The sequence below is a fragment of the Chiloscyllium plagiosum genome, chromosome 13 (assembly GCF_004010195.1).
Source record: "Chiloscyllium plagiosum isolate BGI_BamShark_2017 chromosome 13, ASM401019v2, whole genome shotgun sequence".
NCBI lineage: Eukaryota > Metazoa > Chordata > Chondrichthyes > Orectolobiformes > Hemiscylliidae > Chiloscyllium > Chiloscyllium plagiosum.
Genome location: NC_057722.1, coordinates 63,766,028 through 63,785,461, shown reverse-complemented (window position 1 = coordinate 63,785,461; position 19,434 = coordinate 63,766,028). Strand labels below are relative to the sequence as shown.

Genomic DNA, 19,434 nt, shown 5'->3' with positions numbered 1-19,434 from the left:
CTTTTGGCATAAAATATAGACAAAACTAGTGAAGAACCCAACATGTCAGACAGCATCTGTGTACAAAGAGAATTTCAGACTCATGACTTTTAGTTAACTGTCTGTATGTGTCTACAGATGCTACCTGACCTGCTGAGCATTTCCAGCATTTACTGCTTTTATTTCAGGTTTCTAACATCCTTAGTACTCTGCTCGTGGATGAACTTAACTCAACTGGGGTTGTCTTCTCTGGAGACAAAAGCAGAATCTTTTACTGATTCCTTTGGAATTGTTCCAATTCTTTGGTATTTTTAATCAATCCATGGTAATGCTCTGTGTGTATGTGTGTGTGTGTGGTGTCTGCAAGAGTATATATTCATTCAGGAATACTTTGGCCCAGGCACTTTGTAACCAGTTAGTGAACTATCATGTGTTTGTTGCTGTTTCTGATACATCTCTTGGCTGTCCCTGCTTTGGGACAGAATGATTCACTCTGTAGGCTTCGAGGTAGGTTTGACCTGCCTCGGCTATCAAAGGACGGGGACATCGTCATTGGCGGATCGTTCAATATTCACTATTATCGAGAGGAGCAGTTTCTCGACTTCAGAAGCCCGCCAGGACCCCCGGAGTGCAAAAGGTCAGTTGACCCTTCCAAATAGGAACTTGTGTTTCTTTGTTCGTGTATGAAATACGAGGGCAATTGAACCTCTTGCACCGATCTTAGCGTTGGCATCATAATTATTTCGGTTTGGTTTCACAAATGCAGGGGATGTGGGAAACTCGGAGATCCTGAGGTGGTGGAACTGATGCTGGTTTGAGCTCTAGTCCAAGCTAACGGCTGTAGATTACAGAAACCCTATCCACCTCTCTCGTCGAAACAACAAACCGGGTCTCATTCCCGGTCAATCGCTTTCGGTGATAACATTTTCTTTTAATGTGCCTTCATGAGATGTGAGCTTTGCTGATAAATTCAGCACTTATTGCCCATTCCTAATGACCTTTTGAGAAGGTGGTGGTAAGATGCCTCCATTCAGTCCATATAGTCTAAGTGCATCCACAGTGCTGTTCGAGAGAGAGGGAGGGAGTTTAACCTATTTTGGGAACAGGATCAAGTTGGCTACAATATTGGCATGGAAGTAGACATGGGCAGACATGCAAACCAGATGGTATAACATTGCCCACCTGACATTGTCTGCCTCTCATTAAGTTCCATTGAATTAGCTGTAACCTAATACTGGGCACCCCCAATAGTGGGGAACATGGAGTTTCATCTGTTTTGCCGACCCATCCATATCTGATTCCACTGCACAATCAGACTTGTACTGAACAACTCTGCAAGGTGTGATGTGCTTGGCTCATTTTCATACTATTTGATTTCTCGATTCATGGTTAGAAATTACAAAGGATATTTACTGTGATTACTGGAAGGTTTCAGCTCCTTCTTGTTCTCATTAAATTGCTAACCTTCAATAAAGCCTTCAAATGCAATCAGAAAATCCCAACTCCATTATAACTAATAGATTCATTCTTGACAAGTGAAACTGTGGGGTAATCTTACAGGGGAGGAGGGAAGAAAATGGTTTTGGCCACTTGGTGAAGGAACACGTTCATGAAAAATGTTTAAGTCCTTATTGCTAACCAAGTCATACACACATTCATGCTGACTGTCTTTACTATGTGTTTGAAAATCACTGAAGTGTTACAGGCGGAAAGGCCTTTCAGCCTATTGTATCTTTGATAGCTCTTCAAATGAGCACTAGGAACTTTCAGTTCTTGCCCTAAGTGTAAGTACACATCCGGAAAATTGGGATTTTGGCATTGCTTCTTCTATTAAATGATTAAGCCATTAAAGTGAAACGTCTCTTGTTCACAATCCATTTTTTGTCATTCCTTGAAAATTAGAAATAGCTGCAGTCCATGTTGTGAATTTACAAAGCGAATAGGACAGCGTTGGTGTGACTGCAGTATGACAAAATTCTAGTCAATGACATTGCTCACTACAGCAGCAGTCTCACTGAAACAGAAACGGTTCACAATTTGTTCTCAAATAATATTGTATTTCTTATTGTACTCCATACCATTTCAATGCAAGTGCAGAAATGGCAAGGAACAAAGAGAGTTATTCCACCAGGGTTAGACTGGCTTCTGTTTCACACTTGGTTTTCTTTAAGCTCAGCTTAAGAGCCAATAACACAATCAAGTCCCAATGATTTATTTTTTCTGTTTGTTTCACAGTTTTGACTTGACGCAGTTTCAGTTTGCCCAGACCATGATCTACACCATCGAGGAAATAAACAAGAACCAGACTCTGATACCGAATATTAAACTTGGCTACCAGATTCACGATGGCTGTGGGGACCCAGCCATGTCGACCAAAATCACCACCCTCCTCATCAGTGGGCAGGAAGAAATCCTCGCTGACCCAAAGTGCAAAACAACCTCCAACATCCCAGCAATTGTTACAGATGCCGAATCCATGCAATCTGTAGCTGTCGCAAGAGTCATTACTCCCTTCAATGTCACAATGGTAGGAAATACCACCACATCAGTACCTTCCCCCGTACTCATTGCCAGAAAAGATGTTCTTTTTTCATAAATTGTTCCTTGAATTCAAAGTCAGTTTATTTCCGATTTCAAATATTAATCAGACCAATTCACAATATAAATATACATGGACTTCCAAGAAAAAAATTGGTACTAGAAATTCTCAGTAAGTCTGGCAACAGCTCTGGAGAAATAAACAGAGTTAACATTTCAGATTGATGGAAAAAGGACTGCAGATGCTGGAGATCAGAGCTGAAAACGTGTTACTGGAAAAGCGCAGCAGGTCAGGCAGCATCCAGGGAACAGGAGAATCGACGTTTCGGACATAAGCCCTTCTTCTTTCCTGAAGAAGGGCTTATGCCCGAAACGTCGATTCTCCTGTTCCCTGGATGCTGCCTGACCTGCTGCGCTTTTCCAGTAACACATTTTCATTTCAGATTGATGACCTTCCTTTAGAGTATTCCCAACATTTTCTGTTTTAGCTTCAAATTTCCAGCATTCACAGGGCATTGCTTTTTTACACCCTTGGCCTTCAGGGGTGTACTTCACATAAAATTGTGTTAAATATACAGAAACAGGCCTCATAGTCCAAACAATTCATCCTGACATTTATCTTTGGCTTCCTTCCTGAGCCTGCTTCAGATCTTCCTCTCTGAGCACACCCTCAATTTCCTTCTCTCTTGTATGTTTATCTGATTTCCCCTTGAACTCATTGACAGAATCACTTTCAGCTATTCACAGCGGTAGCAAGGTTCATTTTCTCACCTGTCAACTTGCAGGTGGGAGTGTTCCCATCTATCTCTACCCTTGTTCTTTTAAAGGGTAGAGGTTATGGGTTTGGAAGGTGCTGTCAGAAGGGCTTTGGTGAGTTGATGCATTGCATCTTGTAGATACCACTATCACTGTGCTTTGAATGTTAGCCGTGGCAGCTGGGTTGCCAAAATCACCGTATGACACATTTAAATATTGCCCAAAATGTTATCAATTAAACCTCTTACAATTTGAATTTGATGAAACTCCAAAGAGTTAACAAAAGCATAAGAAATAGCAGAAATAGGCTGTCCAACCACTCAAACCTGCTCTGCCAGCCAGATACATAAGGATATTATTAAAATGGAAAGGGTGCAGAAAGGATTTACAAGGATGTTATCGAGACTGGAGGGTTTAAGTTATAAGGAGAGGCTGGATAGGTTGGGACTTTTCTCCCTGGAGCACAGGAGGTTGAGGGGTGACCTTATAGAAGTTTATGAAATTATGAGAGGTATAGATAACATATTTTCCCAGGGTGGGGAGTTCAAAACTAGAGGGCATAGTTTTAAGGAGAGAGGGGAAAGATTTAAAAGGGAACTGAGGGGCAACTTTTTCACACAAAAAATAGTTCTTACGTGGAATGAACTGTCAGAGGAAGTGATAAGTGCCAGTACAGCTGCAACATTTAAAAGACATTTGGACAGGTACGTGAATAAGAAAGGTTCAGAGGGAGACGAGGCAAATGCAGGCAAATGGGGCTGATTTAGTTTGGGAAGCCTGGCCGGCATGAACAAGTTGGACTAATGGGTCTGTTTCCATGACTCAATGACCCTTTTCTGTAGACCAAATGATTATCTTCGAATCCAGAGACATATTAATCTCAGAAACACAAGAGCTAGGACCAGGTGGACAACATTTGGCCTGTTGAACTGCTGCACCATTCAGTATGGCTGATCATGGCCACAATCTCCATTTTTCTACCCAATCCTTTGATATCCTGAGAGACCAAAAATGTATCTCAGTCTTAAATATAATCAATGATGGAGCATCCACAGCCCTCTGGTAAACTGTTGTACCCTTTCTGGAGCATCTATCACTTTCCTTAACTACGCTAAGAAATGAAGAACAACGCAAATCTGACTAATGCATGTGACTCCGAAAACTGTTTTCTGAGGAAAGGAAGTTTTTTTTTAAAAAGGGCAGCAATAATGAAGACAACTAAAGGCTGATATGTTGAAGCATACATTTTATGTGATGTGAGCCCTCACAGTGAAGGGAAGATTTGCTTTGATATCTAAAAGTTTTTGTTACTTCTTGCAAAAAATTGTCAATGCTAATTTGCACTTTCAGAGCATATGTAGCGATAGGGAACAGATCATACCTTCACCAACTGTAAAAAATATCAAAAATAAATGTTCCTCTGCACTAGTGCTGGGCATTTTGAAAGTTTCTCTAAAAGCTTGTCATTTCTCACCAGTTGACCATGGGTCATTCCACATTTTTGGCACCAAGAAAATGTATGAAATTCTGATTCCTGGAAAAACTGGCATAGTGGTAATGTCAATAGACCAAAAGCTCAGGTAAATGCTTCAGAATATATGTTCAAATCCCAATATGGCAGCTGGTGAAATTTGAATTTAGTTAAGAGACCTGGAGTATTAAAATGTGGGGGAGGTGATGGCCTAGTGGTATGATTGCTGACTGTTAATTTAGAAACCCAGGAAATGTCCTGGGGATCTGGGTTCAAATCCTGCCATGGCAAATGTTGGAATTTGAATTCAATACACGGCTGAAATTAAGAGTCTAATGATAATCATGAATCCATTGTTAATCATCAGGAAAATCCATCTGGTATCACTAGGGAAGGAAACTGCCATTCTTACCTTGTCTGGCCCTAATGTAAGTCCAGACTCACAGCAAAATGTTTGACTCATAACTGCCCTGGGACGGGCATTAAATGCAGGGCTAGCCAGCAACACCCTCATCCCATGCATGAATTTTCAAAAATGCTTAACCATAACCATGAAACAATGATTAATTCAGAATCACTAATGACAGTGTGGGGAAGAAATCTGATGTCATAGAGTCATATAGCATAGAACAGACCCTTCAGTCCATAAAGTCCATGTCAACCATCTTCTCAAACTAAACTAGTCCTTTTTGCCTGCACATGGCTCATTTCCCCCCAAAACCTTTACTACTCATGAATCTATCCAAATATCTTTTAAATCTTATAACTATACCTGCATGCATCAGTTCCTTTGGCAGCAAACCACTCTCTATGTAAAACAGTTGCCACATATATACTTTTTAAATCTCTCTCTTCTCTCCTAGGTTTGAACTCCCCCACCCAAGGGAAAAGATTATTTTCCGGGCCCCTTATCTATGCCTTTCATGATTTTATAAACCTCAGTAAGGTCACCCCTCAACTTCCTAAGCTTCAGTGAAAAATGTCCCAGTCTCCCAGTCCAGTTTTATATTTCAAACCCTCCATTCCTGGCAAACCTTTTCTGCACCCTCTCAAGTTTAATAATATCCTTTTTATAACAGGGTGACCAGAACTGTACACATTACTCCAGAAGAGGCCTCACCAATGTCCTGTACAACCTTAATATGACGTCCCAATTCCTATAACCAAAGGTCTAAGTAAGAAGGCAAGTGTGCTAAATATCTTCTTAAACACCCTTTCTACCTTACCAGGACCGGCATATGTGTGTCTCGAGACTTACAGTGATGTAAACGCTAAAAATGAACAAAGAACTGCGGATGCTGGAAATCTGAAACAAAAACAGAAATTGCTGGAGAAACTCGGCAGATCTGGCAGTATCTGTGGAGAGAAAGTAGAGTTAATATTTCGAGTTCAGTGACCTTTCTTCAGTTCTAAAGACTGAGGGATCATCGAAACATTCACACTGCTTTCTTTTCAGAGGTGCTGCTCAGTTCTCTCCATCAATTTATGATTTTTATCACAGCGATGAGGTTAATTCTTTAGCGACTCACTCAATTAGCAAACAAGGCACTCGATTCATGAACAGTAAAGGGGTGGGAAACAAGTCTAGGCATTGGCAAAACCTCCTGTTCAAGAATAGCTCAAATACATGTAAGAATGAATAAAATATCACTTATTGATTCAGTAACTGCTGCACATTGTTTTGGCTGGGTTCGAATGTTGAAAAGACGGTATTTATTGTCCTGAGAATATAATTAGCAAAATCAAGTTCTAATAGCCACTTATCCTTTCAATTTCCCGTAGTTCAGCTATTCTGCTGCTTATGATTATCTCAACAACATGTACGAATTCCCTACATTTTTCCGAACCATTCCAAACGACTACCACCAAGTGGATGGTTTAGCTCAACTCGTCAAGTACTTTGGATGGAACTGGATCGGTACAATAAGGAGCAACTCCACCTACGGCGACTTGGCAATGGACGAGATTATCAAAGCTATGGAGAGTTTAGGTATTTGTATCGCTTTTTCCGAAGCCGTTCACAAAACAGACTCAAAAGAGAAGTTACAGAATCTCATCGAAATCATCAAAGAGGCCACCACAAAGATCATTGTTGCCTTCGTTGCTCAAGCAGATATGGCAGTCCTTTTGCAAGAAATTGTCCGGCAGAACGTGACGGGAATCCAGTGGATAGGGAGTGAGTCTTGGATCACGATGCCAGGCATCTCCCCCAAAAAAGATGTAAGATTCCTGGCTGGGACAGTGGGTTTCGCTGTCCCGAAGGCCAAACTGCCGGGGCTAAAGGAATTTCTCCTTGAAGTTCACCCGTCGAAATACCCCAGAAATGTATTTGTGTCTGAGTTTTGGGAAACCACATTTGAATGTGTCTGGCAAAAACCAGATAACCTCACTCAGACTGACAGTGACTCTGAAGTCAAGTTCTGCACTGGAGATGAAAAGTTGGAAGAAGTAGATAATCAATACACTGATACATCACAACTGAGAATTGCTTATAATGTATACAAAGCCGTGTATGCAATAGCACATTCCCTAAATAACATGCTGTCAAAAACAAATTTTACCTTTACACAACTTGACCTTTGGGAGGTACGAAGTTTCTAAGTTTCTTGCAAATCTACCATTTCTGATTCTTGTGTTAACAATATGTATGTCACTATTGACCTTCCTGAATCTGACTATATAACTTATAGATAAAATAGGCCTCCTCCTACCTGCTGTGCAACAATTATTTTGTAGATACAGAGGTTGGATCACCTCTAAACACTGTTTGTAGAAGAGTTTGAGTTTGGTCAATATTGTCTGTGATGTGGGAAACCTCAGATCACCAGGGACCGGTTCAATTCCAACCTCAGGTGGCTGTGTGTGGAGTTTGCACATTCTCCCCATGTCTGCATGGGTTTACATCGGATGCTCCAGTTTCCTCCCACAATCCAAAGATGTGTAGGTTAGATGAATTGGCCACGCTAAATTGCCCATAGTGTTCAGGGATGTGTAGGTTAGGTGCACTAATTAGGGGTAAACATGGGGAAAATGGGTCCGGGTGGGTTACTCTTCAGAGTGTCAGTGTGGACTTGTTGGGCTGAAGGGCCTGTTTCCACACCGTGGGGTTCTATAACAAATCTACCATTTAAACAGCAAGACTATGAAGTAGAATGTGTTTTCAAAAATAGAAGCAAGCAGTCAGAATCAGATTTATAATTTTCTGAAAACGTTGCCTACATTTTGATTAGAGAGAAGATTGTAAAAAAATTCTAATTTTGATTTAATGAAACACAATCAATTGAGTTTTCAATATAAATCTCACCATTGATTTGTCTTTTCTCTTTTCTTTCCTTTTTACGCTAGCTGCTTCATTATATGTATGCTGTGAATTTTACAGCACGGAATGGAGAAAGTATATACTTTGACCCAAACTTAGATACAGTCCCATTATATGAGTTGGTAAATTGGCAGATGAATTCTGAAGGTGTTGCTCATGTAATGACAATTGGACATTATGATGGACTTGTACCTTTTGACAAAAGGCTCTATTTAAACAAAGAAAATATTATTTGGATAAATGGGAAAAAGGAGGTAAGTTCTTCTTTGAAATTTGTTTACTTCCTATTATACATCAATGTCTTGAAATCACATTATAATTGTCCTGCAAGGGTGGACGTAGAATCAGGAGATGTAGAGTCAGTATGAATAGAGCTGAGAAATCCTAAGGGTAGAAAATCCCTAATGGGAGTTATCTACAGGCCCCCAACCAGTAGTCTGGATGTAGGGTGTAAGTTGAAAAAGGAGTTGAAATTGGCCTGTTGCAAAGATATTAATACAGTTGTTATGGGGGATTTCAACATGCAGGTAGACTGGGAGAATCAGGATGGTACTGGACCCCAAGAAAGGGAATTTGTGGAGTGCCCCCGAGATGGATTCTTAGAACAGCTTGTACTGGACCCTACCAGGCATTTCCCCTTCCCCCACCTCATCCTAGTTTCAAACCTCCAGCTCAACACTGTCCCCTTGTCTTGTCCGGACTTGTCCGACCTGCCCAGCTCCTTTTCCACCTATCCACTCCACCCTCTCCTCCCTGACCTATCACCTTCATCTCCTCCCCCACTGACCTATTGTACTCTATGCTCCTCTCTCCCCACCCCCACCCTCCTCTAGCTTATCTCTCCACGTTTCAGGCTCTCTGCCTTTATTCCTGATGAAGGGCTTTTGCCCGAAATGTCGATTTTGCCTGTCCTCGGATGCTGCCTGAACTGCTGTGCTCGTCCAGCACCATTGATCCAGAATACTACCAGGGAGAAGGCAATTCTGGATCTGCTGTTGTGCAACGAACCGGATTTGATCAGGGACCTTGAAATAAAGGAGCCATTAGGAAGTAGTGACCATAATATGATAAGTTTTAATCTGCAATTTGAGAGGGAGAAGGGAGAATCGGAAGTGTCAGTTTTGCAGTTGAACAAAGGGAACCATGGAGCTATGAGGGAGGAGCTGGCCAAAGTTCAATGGTTCAATACCCTAGCAGGGTTGGCAGTGGAACAACAATGGCAGTTATTTCTGGATAAAATGCAGAAGGTGCAGGATCAGGTCATTCCAAAGAACAAGAAAGATCCTAAAGGAAGGCGGGGCGGCAGTGGCTGACGAGGGAAGTTAAGGACTGTGTAAAGATGAAAGAGAAGAAGTATAACATAGCAAAGATGAGCGGGAAGCTGGAGGACTGGGAAACACTTAAAGAACAACAGAGGATAACTAATAAGGCAATACGCAGAGAAAAAATGAGGTACAAAGGGAAACTGGCCAAAAATATAAAGGAGGATAGTAAAAGCTTTTTTCGGTATGAAAAGAAAAGAAAATGGTTAACACTAAAATTGGGCCCTTGAAGACAGAAACTGATGAATTTATTATGGGGAACAATGAAATGGCAGAAGAATTGAATAGGTACTTTGGATCTGTCTTCACTGGGGAAGACACAAGCAATCTCCCAGATGTAATAGCGGCTGAAGGACCTAGGGTAATGGATGAACTGAAAGGAATTTATATTAGGCAAGAAATGGTGTTGGAGAGACTGTTAGTCCTGAAGGCTGATAAGTCCCCGGGGCCTGATGGTCTGCATCCCAGGGTACTGAAGGAGGTGGCTCTAGAAATCGTGGACGCATTGGTAATCATTTTCCAATGTTCTATCGATTCAGGATCAGTTCCTGTGGATTGGAGGGTGGCTAATGTTGTCCCACATTTCAAGAAGGGAGGGAGAGAGAAAACAGGGAATTATAGACTGGTTAGCCTGACATCAGTGGTGGGAAAGATGCTGGAGTCAATTATAAAAGATGAAATTATGACTCATTTGGATAGCTGTAACAGAATAAGTCAGAGTCAGCATGGAGTTATGAAGGGGAAATCATGCTAATCTTCTGGAATTTTTTGAGGATGTAACTATGAAGATGGACAAGGGAGAGCCAGCGGATGTAGTGTACTTGGACTTTTAGGAAGCCTTTAATAAAGTCTCAAATGGGAGATTAGTGAGCAAAATTAGGGCACATGATATTAGGGGCAAACTACTGACTTGGATTGAAATTTGGCTGGCTGACAGGAAGCAAAGAGTAGTGATAAATGGGTCCCTTTCGGAATGGCAGGCAGTGACCAGTGGGGTACCACAAGGTTTGGTGCTGGGACTGCAGCTGTTTACAATATACATTAATGATATAGACGAAGGTATTGAAAGTAATATTAGCAAATTTTCTGATGACACAAAGCTGAGTGGCAGGGTGAAATGTGAGGAGGATGTTATGAGAATACAGGGTGACTTGGACAGGCTAGGTGAGTGGACGGATGCATGGCAGATGCAGTTTAATGTGGATAAATGTATGGTTATCCACTTTGTGGCAAGAACAGGAAGCCAGATTACTGTCTAAATGGAGTCAAGTTTGGTAAAGGGGAAGTACAATGAGATCTAGGTGTTCTTGTGCATCAGTCAAAGAAAGCAAGCATGCAGGTTACAGCAGGCAGTGAAGAAAGCTAATGGGGGTAAGGCAGGAACAAGATACTGATTGTGGATGATCAACCAAGATCACAATGAACAGTGGTGCAGGCTCGAAGGGCTGAATGGCATTCTCCTGCACCTATTGTCTATAACAATAGGGTTGTGGTCATCATTACTGAGACTGTTTTCAATTCTACCAGCTACAACAGTGGGATTTGAACCCACATCCCTAAGCATTAGTCTAAACCCCTGGATTATTAATCCAGTGACATAGCCACTATATCACCATCTCCCCAAGTACCATAGGTTTATTTCAGTGAATCAAGTAAAAGAAATGGGTGATAAATGCTTGTCTTAGTGAAAATACATATATTCAAAATATTAATTTGTATACCCTTATTAAGTCGATTGCATATTGTAATAGATAAATAGCAAATACCGTTTCCCCTTGTTAAGGAGTCATTGAGGTGGAATTACAACGTTAAAACTAATTAAAAGAGTAATTAGACTTTCAAAAGGTCTACTTTTATGCTAATAACTGATAGAAAATGGTTGTTGTCGAGACCATTGTTTCTATGAAAGATGTATTAGTTAATGTTTGAAGCTGAGGACCCACACAGCTATGTAATAGTTTTGAATTATTTTTTTAAAATGTTGTCATGGAGACTGGGTCTTCTTAGTGCTGTAAACCGTTTTTTGCTCTATACCCAAAATTGTCCTATTTTATTATTCCATTCAGATATATTTTAATCAGTAGCATTCCATTTGCCTTTGTTCAAGCCTTCAGAAAGCATCTGTAAATCTTTGTTTCTATGAAGCGATAAAATAATTACCTATTTATATAATAAAATTATATTATTGTATAATAACTTCAAGTAATATTCTAATATCTGCAGTGCTGACAGTCATTGGTGCAAACTTTAAAATAATTGAAGGTGCCTCAACAAAATTGTTATCGCAAACATGGGCAGAATTCCTAAAGTGGATCTCCATATAACTTTGCTAAGGTGCCAGAGGAAATTCCTGCCAAATAGTAGGTGATCAAAGTTACAGGAGAAGATTGTGAGATCCCCAGAGGGTGCCATTTGATGATGCCCATAATGAGACTCAAATCATCCGAAACCAAGCAGAGCAGATGTCTTTGACAGGATGTGAACTTTATGCAGTCTTTTCTTTCTGAAGGACTTTTCCAAGAACTGTCAGCTTTGTGTGTGTGTGTGTGTGTGTGTGTGTGTATGGCATATTTAATGTAACTAATTTGATGGAACATTAAACTACAGTATATACTTCAGGATTTGAGCTTGTATTTTGTTTGTAAACTGTTGATTCAAATTTAATCTGTTTAATTGCAACCAGGGATTTTCTTAATTGATAATTACATTAAATTAAGTCTAAATATATCAAAGATATGTCTTGCTTTGGTCACCTGCTGGTAGGAGCCCGTTATAATACAACCAGGTCCAAGATTACACAATCATATGATCATAAATGACTTCATCTTTTAAAGGTCACTGGAATAAAATACCATTTCTTTATCCGAGGTTCCCCGAGGAGTTTGTTCTGACAGTTGTCTTCCTGGCACATGGAAAACCGTCAAAAAAGAAATGCCCTTGTGTTGTTTTACCTGTATACCGTGCTCCGATGGTGAGATCAGCAACGTGACAGGTATTTATAAATACAGAACTATATAACAGCACAGAAACAGACCATTGTATCCTTTGTCACTATTTTAAAAGTATGATCCAGTTAGTCACACTCCCTCCTTTCCTTGTAGATCTGCAGATATTCCTCTTTCAAGAAAATAATCCAATTCCTTTCCGAAAATTACTACTGAATCCGTTTCTACCACTCTTTCATTCTGGGTATTTCAGATCATTCCAGGAGCCAATGCATGAACAGAATTCTTGTCATCTGCCCACCCTTGTGCACCACCCTCTTTTTTTGCCATTTATATTGCCATTCCATCATGTAGTTACCAACCCCTCTGTCAATGGAGACAACTTCTCCACACCAAATCCCCGAGAATCCCTCTTAATGCTGTTAATTGCTATTGAATTCTACTTTGACCTTCCTTGCCCTCAGTGAACAATCTCCAAATCTTCCATTAGTGAAAGCATCTTCTCAATGTCAACCCTGTCAAATCCCCACTGAGAACACCTTTTTCCTGTCCACCATATCTAAAACTCTCATAATCTTGCAAACTTCTGTCACATCTTCCCCCATTATCCTTTACTTCAGGACCAACAACTCTAGGTTTCCCAACTAACCAGGTAGTTTAAAATCCCTTATCCCTGGAATCATTCTGATAAACCTCCCCAATACCTTCTCAAGGACAAGAAATAAACATGCAGAATGAGAGAATGCACTGGAAAACGAATACACCTCCAATTCTAAGTACAAAGCATTGGTTCTTGCTGCCTGACTCTTAAGACAGAACATGGGGAATTGGTGGTAAATCCAGTGTGACTAAACAATAATTGAAACTGAATCAGAGCTTTGTAAAGGTTTTGCATAACTTCCCTTGTGCTTTACTATTACTACATACCTGACAGTAAGGATGATGACATTGATCACAACAGGACATAGACAGGTTTAGATTAGACAGACAAATGGCAGTTGAAGTGTGAAGTGATGCATTTTAGCAGAAGAGGCAGGAAGAGGCAACAGACGAAATGGTGCACATCTAAAGAATGTGTAGAGACTGATAGATTTGTTAAATGTTTAGCCACACTGGAGTTACCTCCAATTTCCAAGGTTCTGTCTTAAAGGTAAGGCAACATGAACCAATGTGTGGTACTGAGAATTGGAGGGGTTTTCATTTTCCAATGCACTCTGTCATCCTGCATGTTTATTTCTTGCATGCTGTGGATGATAATGCAGCTCAAACACGTGAAAGTGCTGCTGCCATTTAATTTCACATTACGTAAAGGAACAATTATTGTTTTTTTTTGTTTAATCGTGCAACTTTCATACAAGTGCCAAAAGTAGGATGGTTGGATGTAACTGGAATTTTTATAACGCAGGACAGGGATGTCAGTAGCAAATAGATTGAAAATGCTCGCATTAAATCACAGTATAAATGAAACTTTGCCCTATTTCCTTTCTAATTCAGGAGCACAGAGGCTAATTGAAACAATTTTCTTGGGGCTGTCTCCAATTCAATCAGCAAACCCAGCACAATCTGAATATCTTGCTGGGTGGGATTGCAGTTCTATTTATTGGATGGATGAGGGATTTTAACTGTGAGGTCAGCTTGGAGAGACTGGAGTTGTGCTTTGAAGCAAAAGAGATTGAGTATCCTAGACTGGGACAGGTTTAGACAAGGTAGTCAGGCAAAGCTGTTTCCATTAGCCGATGATGCAAGGAGTAGGGAACAAAGGTTGAACGTTTCAGTCAGGAAATTCTGACGAGAAAGTGAGAAAAGTAGCTCAGTCATTGAAGGAACCTGACACAATGCTAATTAATAGCTTTAAGAATTGATCTACATGTATGGCTTTGAAATACTAACCATGTGTCATATTGCTTTCTTGTAGACTCAGTATCTTGCTTAAAATGCCCATCAGAATACTGGTCCAATCAGTTCAAAACCCAGTGTGTGCCAAAGAAGATTGAATTCCTTTCTTTTGATGACGAGATGGGAAGTTCACTCCTGACCCTGGCAGTGATTGGAGCCTGTTTGACAGTGGCTACAGCTATCATCTTTTATAAGCACAGGCAGACACCTCTTGTCAAAGCCAATAATTCAGAGTTGAGCTTCCTTCTTCTATTTGCCCTAACACTTTGCTTCCTCTGTTCTTTGGCCTTTGTTGACCGGCCGTCTGTGTGGTCCTGCATGTTGCGCCACACTGTGTTCAGTATTACTTTTGTTCTTTGTCTCTCTTGCATTTTGGGGAAAACACTGGTTGTGTTGATGGCTTTCAAAACCAGACTTCCCAACAATAAAAAGATCCAATGGTTTAGTCCAATGCATCAAAGATTGAATGTTTGTGCCCTCACATCTGTCCAAACTATAATTTGTATTATTTGGCTAACCACTTCACCTCCTTTCCCTGTGAACAGCACAAAGTACTACAAGACTATAATTATACTGGAATGCAATGTTGGGTCCATGGTGTATTTCTGTTGTGTATTCAGTTATATCGGTGCTCTGGCATGTGTATGCTGTGGGCTCGCATTTTTAGCTAGAAAACTGCCAGACAACTTCAATGAGGCAACTTTTATAACCTTCAGCATGCTCATATTTTGTGCAGTGTGGATAACGTTTATCCCAGCATATGTCAGCTCCCCTGGAAAGTACACGGTGGCAGTAGAGGTTTTTGCCATTCTGGCATCAAGCTTTGGTCTGCTGTTCTGCATTTTCGCTCCCAAATGTTATATCATCTTACTTCAACCAGAAAAAAACACAAAGAAATATTTAATGCGTAGATCCCGGGCAAAACAAAATTGAATAGTCTCCAAAACTAAGACCATATGAGAAATGTCCAAAGCTTCATCTTAACTAAATGGTTGCAGCTTTGGCAATGCAGAAAGGTATCAATTTAAATTAGACTTGAACTTTTAAAAACTGTACTTTTGAAGTGATTATGTGATTTCATGTCCAAATTTAAAATATTTTTTAATGACCTTTCCTTATAACAATATATGTATTATCTGCATTAATGTCAAATTGCGCAGTGTTCTGTCTATTAACATTAACTAAAATTCATCTTCTACATCTGACATTAACAATATTATTAATAAATTTATGAAATGCACTGAGCTATTACATTGCATTTGTTCCAAAATACTTGGTGTTGTAAATTGGATTAGATCTTTTTTGATTTTTTTTGACAGTGAGAGAATAAATCTCAGATATTGTTTTCAGGACCAATGAAAGGAAATTTCATGGCTACGTACCATAGTTCCAGCTTATAGAGGAAACCATTTCAATGTGTTTGTCATCTTATTAATAATAATGAGAAATTAAAAGGCAAAGGCCATTATTTCATCAGACAATATGGCTGCCTTGTCACCAGACAGGGACAACTGATGGTGGTTTAACCTAAGGGTCATCATGCCTCAGTTGAGGGGAGAGCTTGAGAACGAGAGTCCTTCATGGTAACCTCAGTGGGAATGGAACTTAGACCAAGTCAACAATTGCATAAAGGAGCAGAGAAAATTAACTTGCTGTGGATTAACTTGAGGAATGGCGGGACTATTTTACATTGAAAGATTGGAGCGACTTGGCTTGTATACCCTTGAGTTTAGAAGGCTGAGGGGGGATCTGATTGAGGCGTATAAGATTATTAAAGGATTGGACACTCTGGAGGCAGGAAGCATGTTTCCGCTGATGGCTGAGTCCCGAACCAGATGATACAGTTTAAAAATAAGGGGTAGGCCACTTAGAACAGAGTTGAGAAGAAACTTTTCATCCAGAGAGTGGAATGCTCTGCCCCAGAAGGCTGTGGAGGCCAAGTCTCTGGATACTTTCAAGAAAGAGTTGGATAGAGCTCTTTAGGATAGTGAAATCAAGGGTTATGGGGATAAGGCAGGAACAGGATACTGATTAAGGATGATCAGCCATGATCATATTGAATGGTGGTCCTGGCTCGAAGGGCAGAATGGCCTACTCCTGCACCTATTGTCTATTGTCTATTGTCTAACTTGCCACTAATAAATAGAGACACAGGAAACAGGGCTAAACATTCCCAAAAATTGTTTAAGTGTCAATTTTAGGTTATTACATGCAGGGTGTCTGAGTGACCTCTCCCACATCATTTTATGCAGTTAACCTCATTAAGTATGAATCCTACCTCCACAGCACTGCTGTTGCACTTTTTTTTATGTTTGGTAGTGGTAAAATGATTGACAGTGCTAGGATCTTCACACGGCAGGATCCATATTTTAAACCCCAGCCACACACTATCACAACACTAACAGCCTGGTCTAAAGTAGCCACCTGGGTTAGTGCATTATCCACACTACAAGGGAGCATTCAGGAGCATCACTGGAGAGCTAGTGCCCTTCTGCACTCTGCAAAAGTGAGTGCCACCATCTTTTCTCTGCTCCTTACACTCACTCCAACTCTGCTTATAGTCTATCACTGTCAGCTTCCCTGAATGGCTTTAATCTACCCCATCACCCCCAAATCACTAACCCCTTCCACGTCCTCTGCACTTCCTACTCAGGCCCTGGGACACCTCACCACCTTTTCTGACTGATGAGGGATAGATCCCTGAGTGACTATAGCCCCCACCATTGTTCATTGTTGCCAAACAGGTATAACCCTTCTTCAGGACTAACAGCCTGGTCTGAAGAAGGATTATACCTGAAAAATTGACTTCTCCACCTCCTGATGCTGCTTGGCTTGTTGTGTTCTTCCAACCTTCTGCTTGTCTAATTTGGATTCCAGCATCTGCAGGGTTTGTTTTGTCTCAAACATGACAAGCTGCCAGATTATTTGATTGCACTAAAAGAGAATGAAAGGAAAGGCAGAGATGCTGTGAACATCCAAGTAAGCACAAAGTGCATGTGTATTAGTGCAAAGTGCATTAGGAAAGCCAGCTATGACCCCTGTGATGCAACTTGCAGTGCATAAGATGGGTGTATGTGTGGTACGTGGTCTGGCAGCAGCATAACAATGTAAAGTATTGGTGAGCTGCAACATTCAGTGTTGAGGTGCTGAACTATATTATAGGTGAGTTTCAAATACACCATGAAGATACTGTGAGGCTGGTGCTTTGCCACCCTCTGTGGATGGAAGATGCCAAGATGATCCAGAGCAGATGCCAGTGAACTGCAGCCACCAGGTACTTGCTCAGACTTTCATGTTGTAAATTGTGACCATATCAATTCTCTCTCCCACTTGGGAAAATAGCAAATTGCATCTAAATAAGGCAACATTAAGTAACAGTTAATTCATTTAAACAAGTCATTTGCTGCTCACTAGTGAGATTCTCATGTAGCCATTAAAATCTTGGATGGAAATTAAGACTTTTTATCTTGACATTGAAAGTCACATTTTTCTGATGTTGCCATAGTGTCATCACTTAGTCACCATTGTCCATATCATTCAGAGCCAGGGAGAATTCAGCACATAGTAACAGTAGCCCTTCCAACCTATCCAATTACATAATCAGAATAAACTTCAACTTCATTTTGTTGCATTTGCCACATACCCCGATGTTTTTATTCATAAAACAAAGCTCTGCTGATCTCAATCTTGAGAGCACCAATTGTCCTATCAAGCACAGCCTTTTGGAGCTGAAATTTTCAGATTTCCACCATTTCTGCTTTTTCCACTTCTCTCAATTTCCTTCTTGAGTGGCCTAACTCGATCTAAGATTTAGAATTTGCTAACATACAGTTAGAAATGGAAAAAAAAGTGACTTCGAGAGAGAAACAGAAAGGAGAAGTTTTGAATTAGAAGAAAACGAGGAATAAAGAGAAATGGAAAAGGGAGAGAATTAGAATTTAAAAATCCAGAGAAATCGGTTGGCAAGATTTGACCAGAGAAAAGCTTAGAGTTAGGAAAGATAAAAGAAGCAGCTCTGAGGGTAATTCTTATTTGATTTAACCACAAATCTATGCTTTATGTATATATATTCAAAACATAGAGTCAAAGGTGTTTCATCTGATTTGAAAAGCTAGCTGGGCAGATGAAGAGGTCAAAGATGTTTGGACCTTAATATTGCAGTCTTTTGATAGTTACAACAATGAATGTGTGTGCCTGTTTGTTAAAAGAACAATCCGCAGATGATAACACTATTAAAACTGCAACACATAATGCTTATGAGCTGGCCCCTGAAGCTTGTCAATTAAATTTTGGGGTTAGAAGAAAGAAATTGAATTAGACACTTGCAGAACTCTGTGAAAAAAAGGAATGCTGCAGAAACTGTGATTTAATCACTGAAGTTGGAGAATAATTTTGAGAATGTAAGGCAATCATGATTATGGAAGGGTTCTGAAGGAGCTTTGCTGCAAATCTTACTACTCATTTTGATGAGTGTCTAGTATCAAAAATCTGAGAAGTAGCTAGCTCTTGTAGGTGGACATGATGAAGCTCTTCAACCATGTCCTGAAACAAACTCGCTACCACAGCCACATTTGCTTCCTCAGTGCCTGCCTCCGTAACCAACTCGTCCCACACGGACTGCAGACCATCTTTAAACCAGCAGAGTTCAGACCCGAACAGGACAAACAGTACAGACTACAGATTCAAAAACACCAGCAACGGTTCTCCTTCAAGATCCTCTGCTCCACGCTCACAGCAATGCGCCGGCACCCAACCTCTCTACAGTCAGCCCTGCCTCAGCTGAGGGCCACACTCTCTCAGAATTGCAAAGGGCCCACTCTGTACTACATCCTCAGGAGAATTCATACTCTCAACAAACAGTATTTCAACTCCACCTCAAACGTCAAAAACTGTAAGTACAACAACCTTTTATCTACCCACCTCCATAACCAGTGCTCCTCAAACATTCCAGTAGATTCCCCTGGCCTCTGGAACTGCTCAGACACCATTAGCCGTGCAGCTGCCAACCCCACGCTGATTGATGATGTCACTTCCACCCCCATCATTGCCACTCCCACAGCCACTTCCACCCATCACAATTCCTCATGCACCACACGTGACATCACTTCTGCCCCTCACCTCATCGCTGATGTCACACGCTCAGTGACTTCCGCCCCCCCCACTGCTGTGTTTGCCACCACTTCCACCCCCACCAACGCCACTCACCTG

At 40.7% G+C, this 19,434-nt stretch overlaps 1 protein-coding gene across 1 annotated transcript; it reads left to right on the top strand.

Annotated features, from left to right (window-relative positions):
* Positions 1-407: 407 nt before the first annotated feature.
* LOC122555643 (extracellular calcium-sensing receptor-like) lies at positions 408-15,159 on the top strand. Its single transcript, XM_043701641.1, has 7 exons — positions 408-616; positions 2,215-2,506; positions 6,527-7,108; positions 7,139-7,330; positions 8,090-8,317; positions 12,254-12,377; positions 14,246-15,159. Exons 1-7 carry the CDS (start codon positions 408-410, stop codon positions 15,157-15,159), a joined length of 2,541 nt encoding a protein of 846 aa, XP_043557576.1.
* Positions 15,160-19,434: the final 4,275 nt, after the last annotated feature.

Excerpts from the sequence above, each read along its gene's own strand:
- LOC122555643 (XM_043701641.1), top strand. The coding sequence starts at position 408 with ATGTGTTTGTTGCTGTTTCTGATACATCTCTTGGCTGTCCCTGCTTTG. Across the intron at positions 7,331-8,089 it reads CACAACTTGACCTTTGGGAG|CTGCTTCATTATATGTATGC; the intron begins GTACGAAGTTTC and ends TTTTTACGCTAG. Across the intron at positions 8,318-12,253 it reads GGATAAATGGGAAAAAGGAG|GTTCCCCGAGGAGTTTGTTC; the intron begins GTAAGTTCTTCT and ends TCTTTATCCGAG.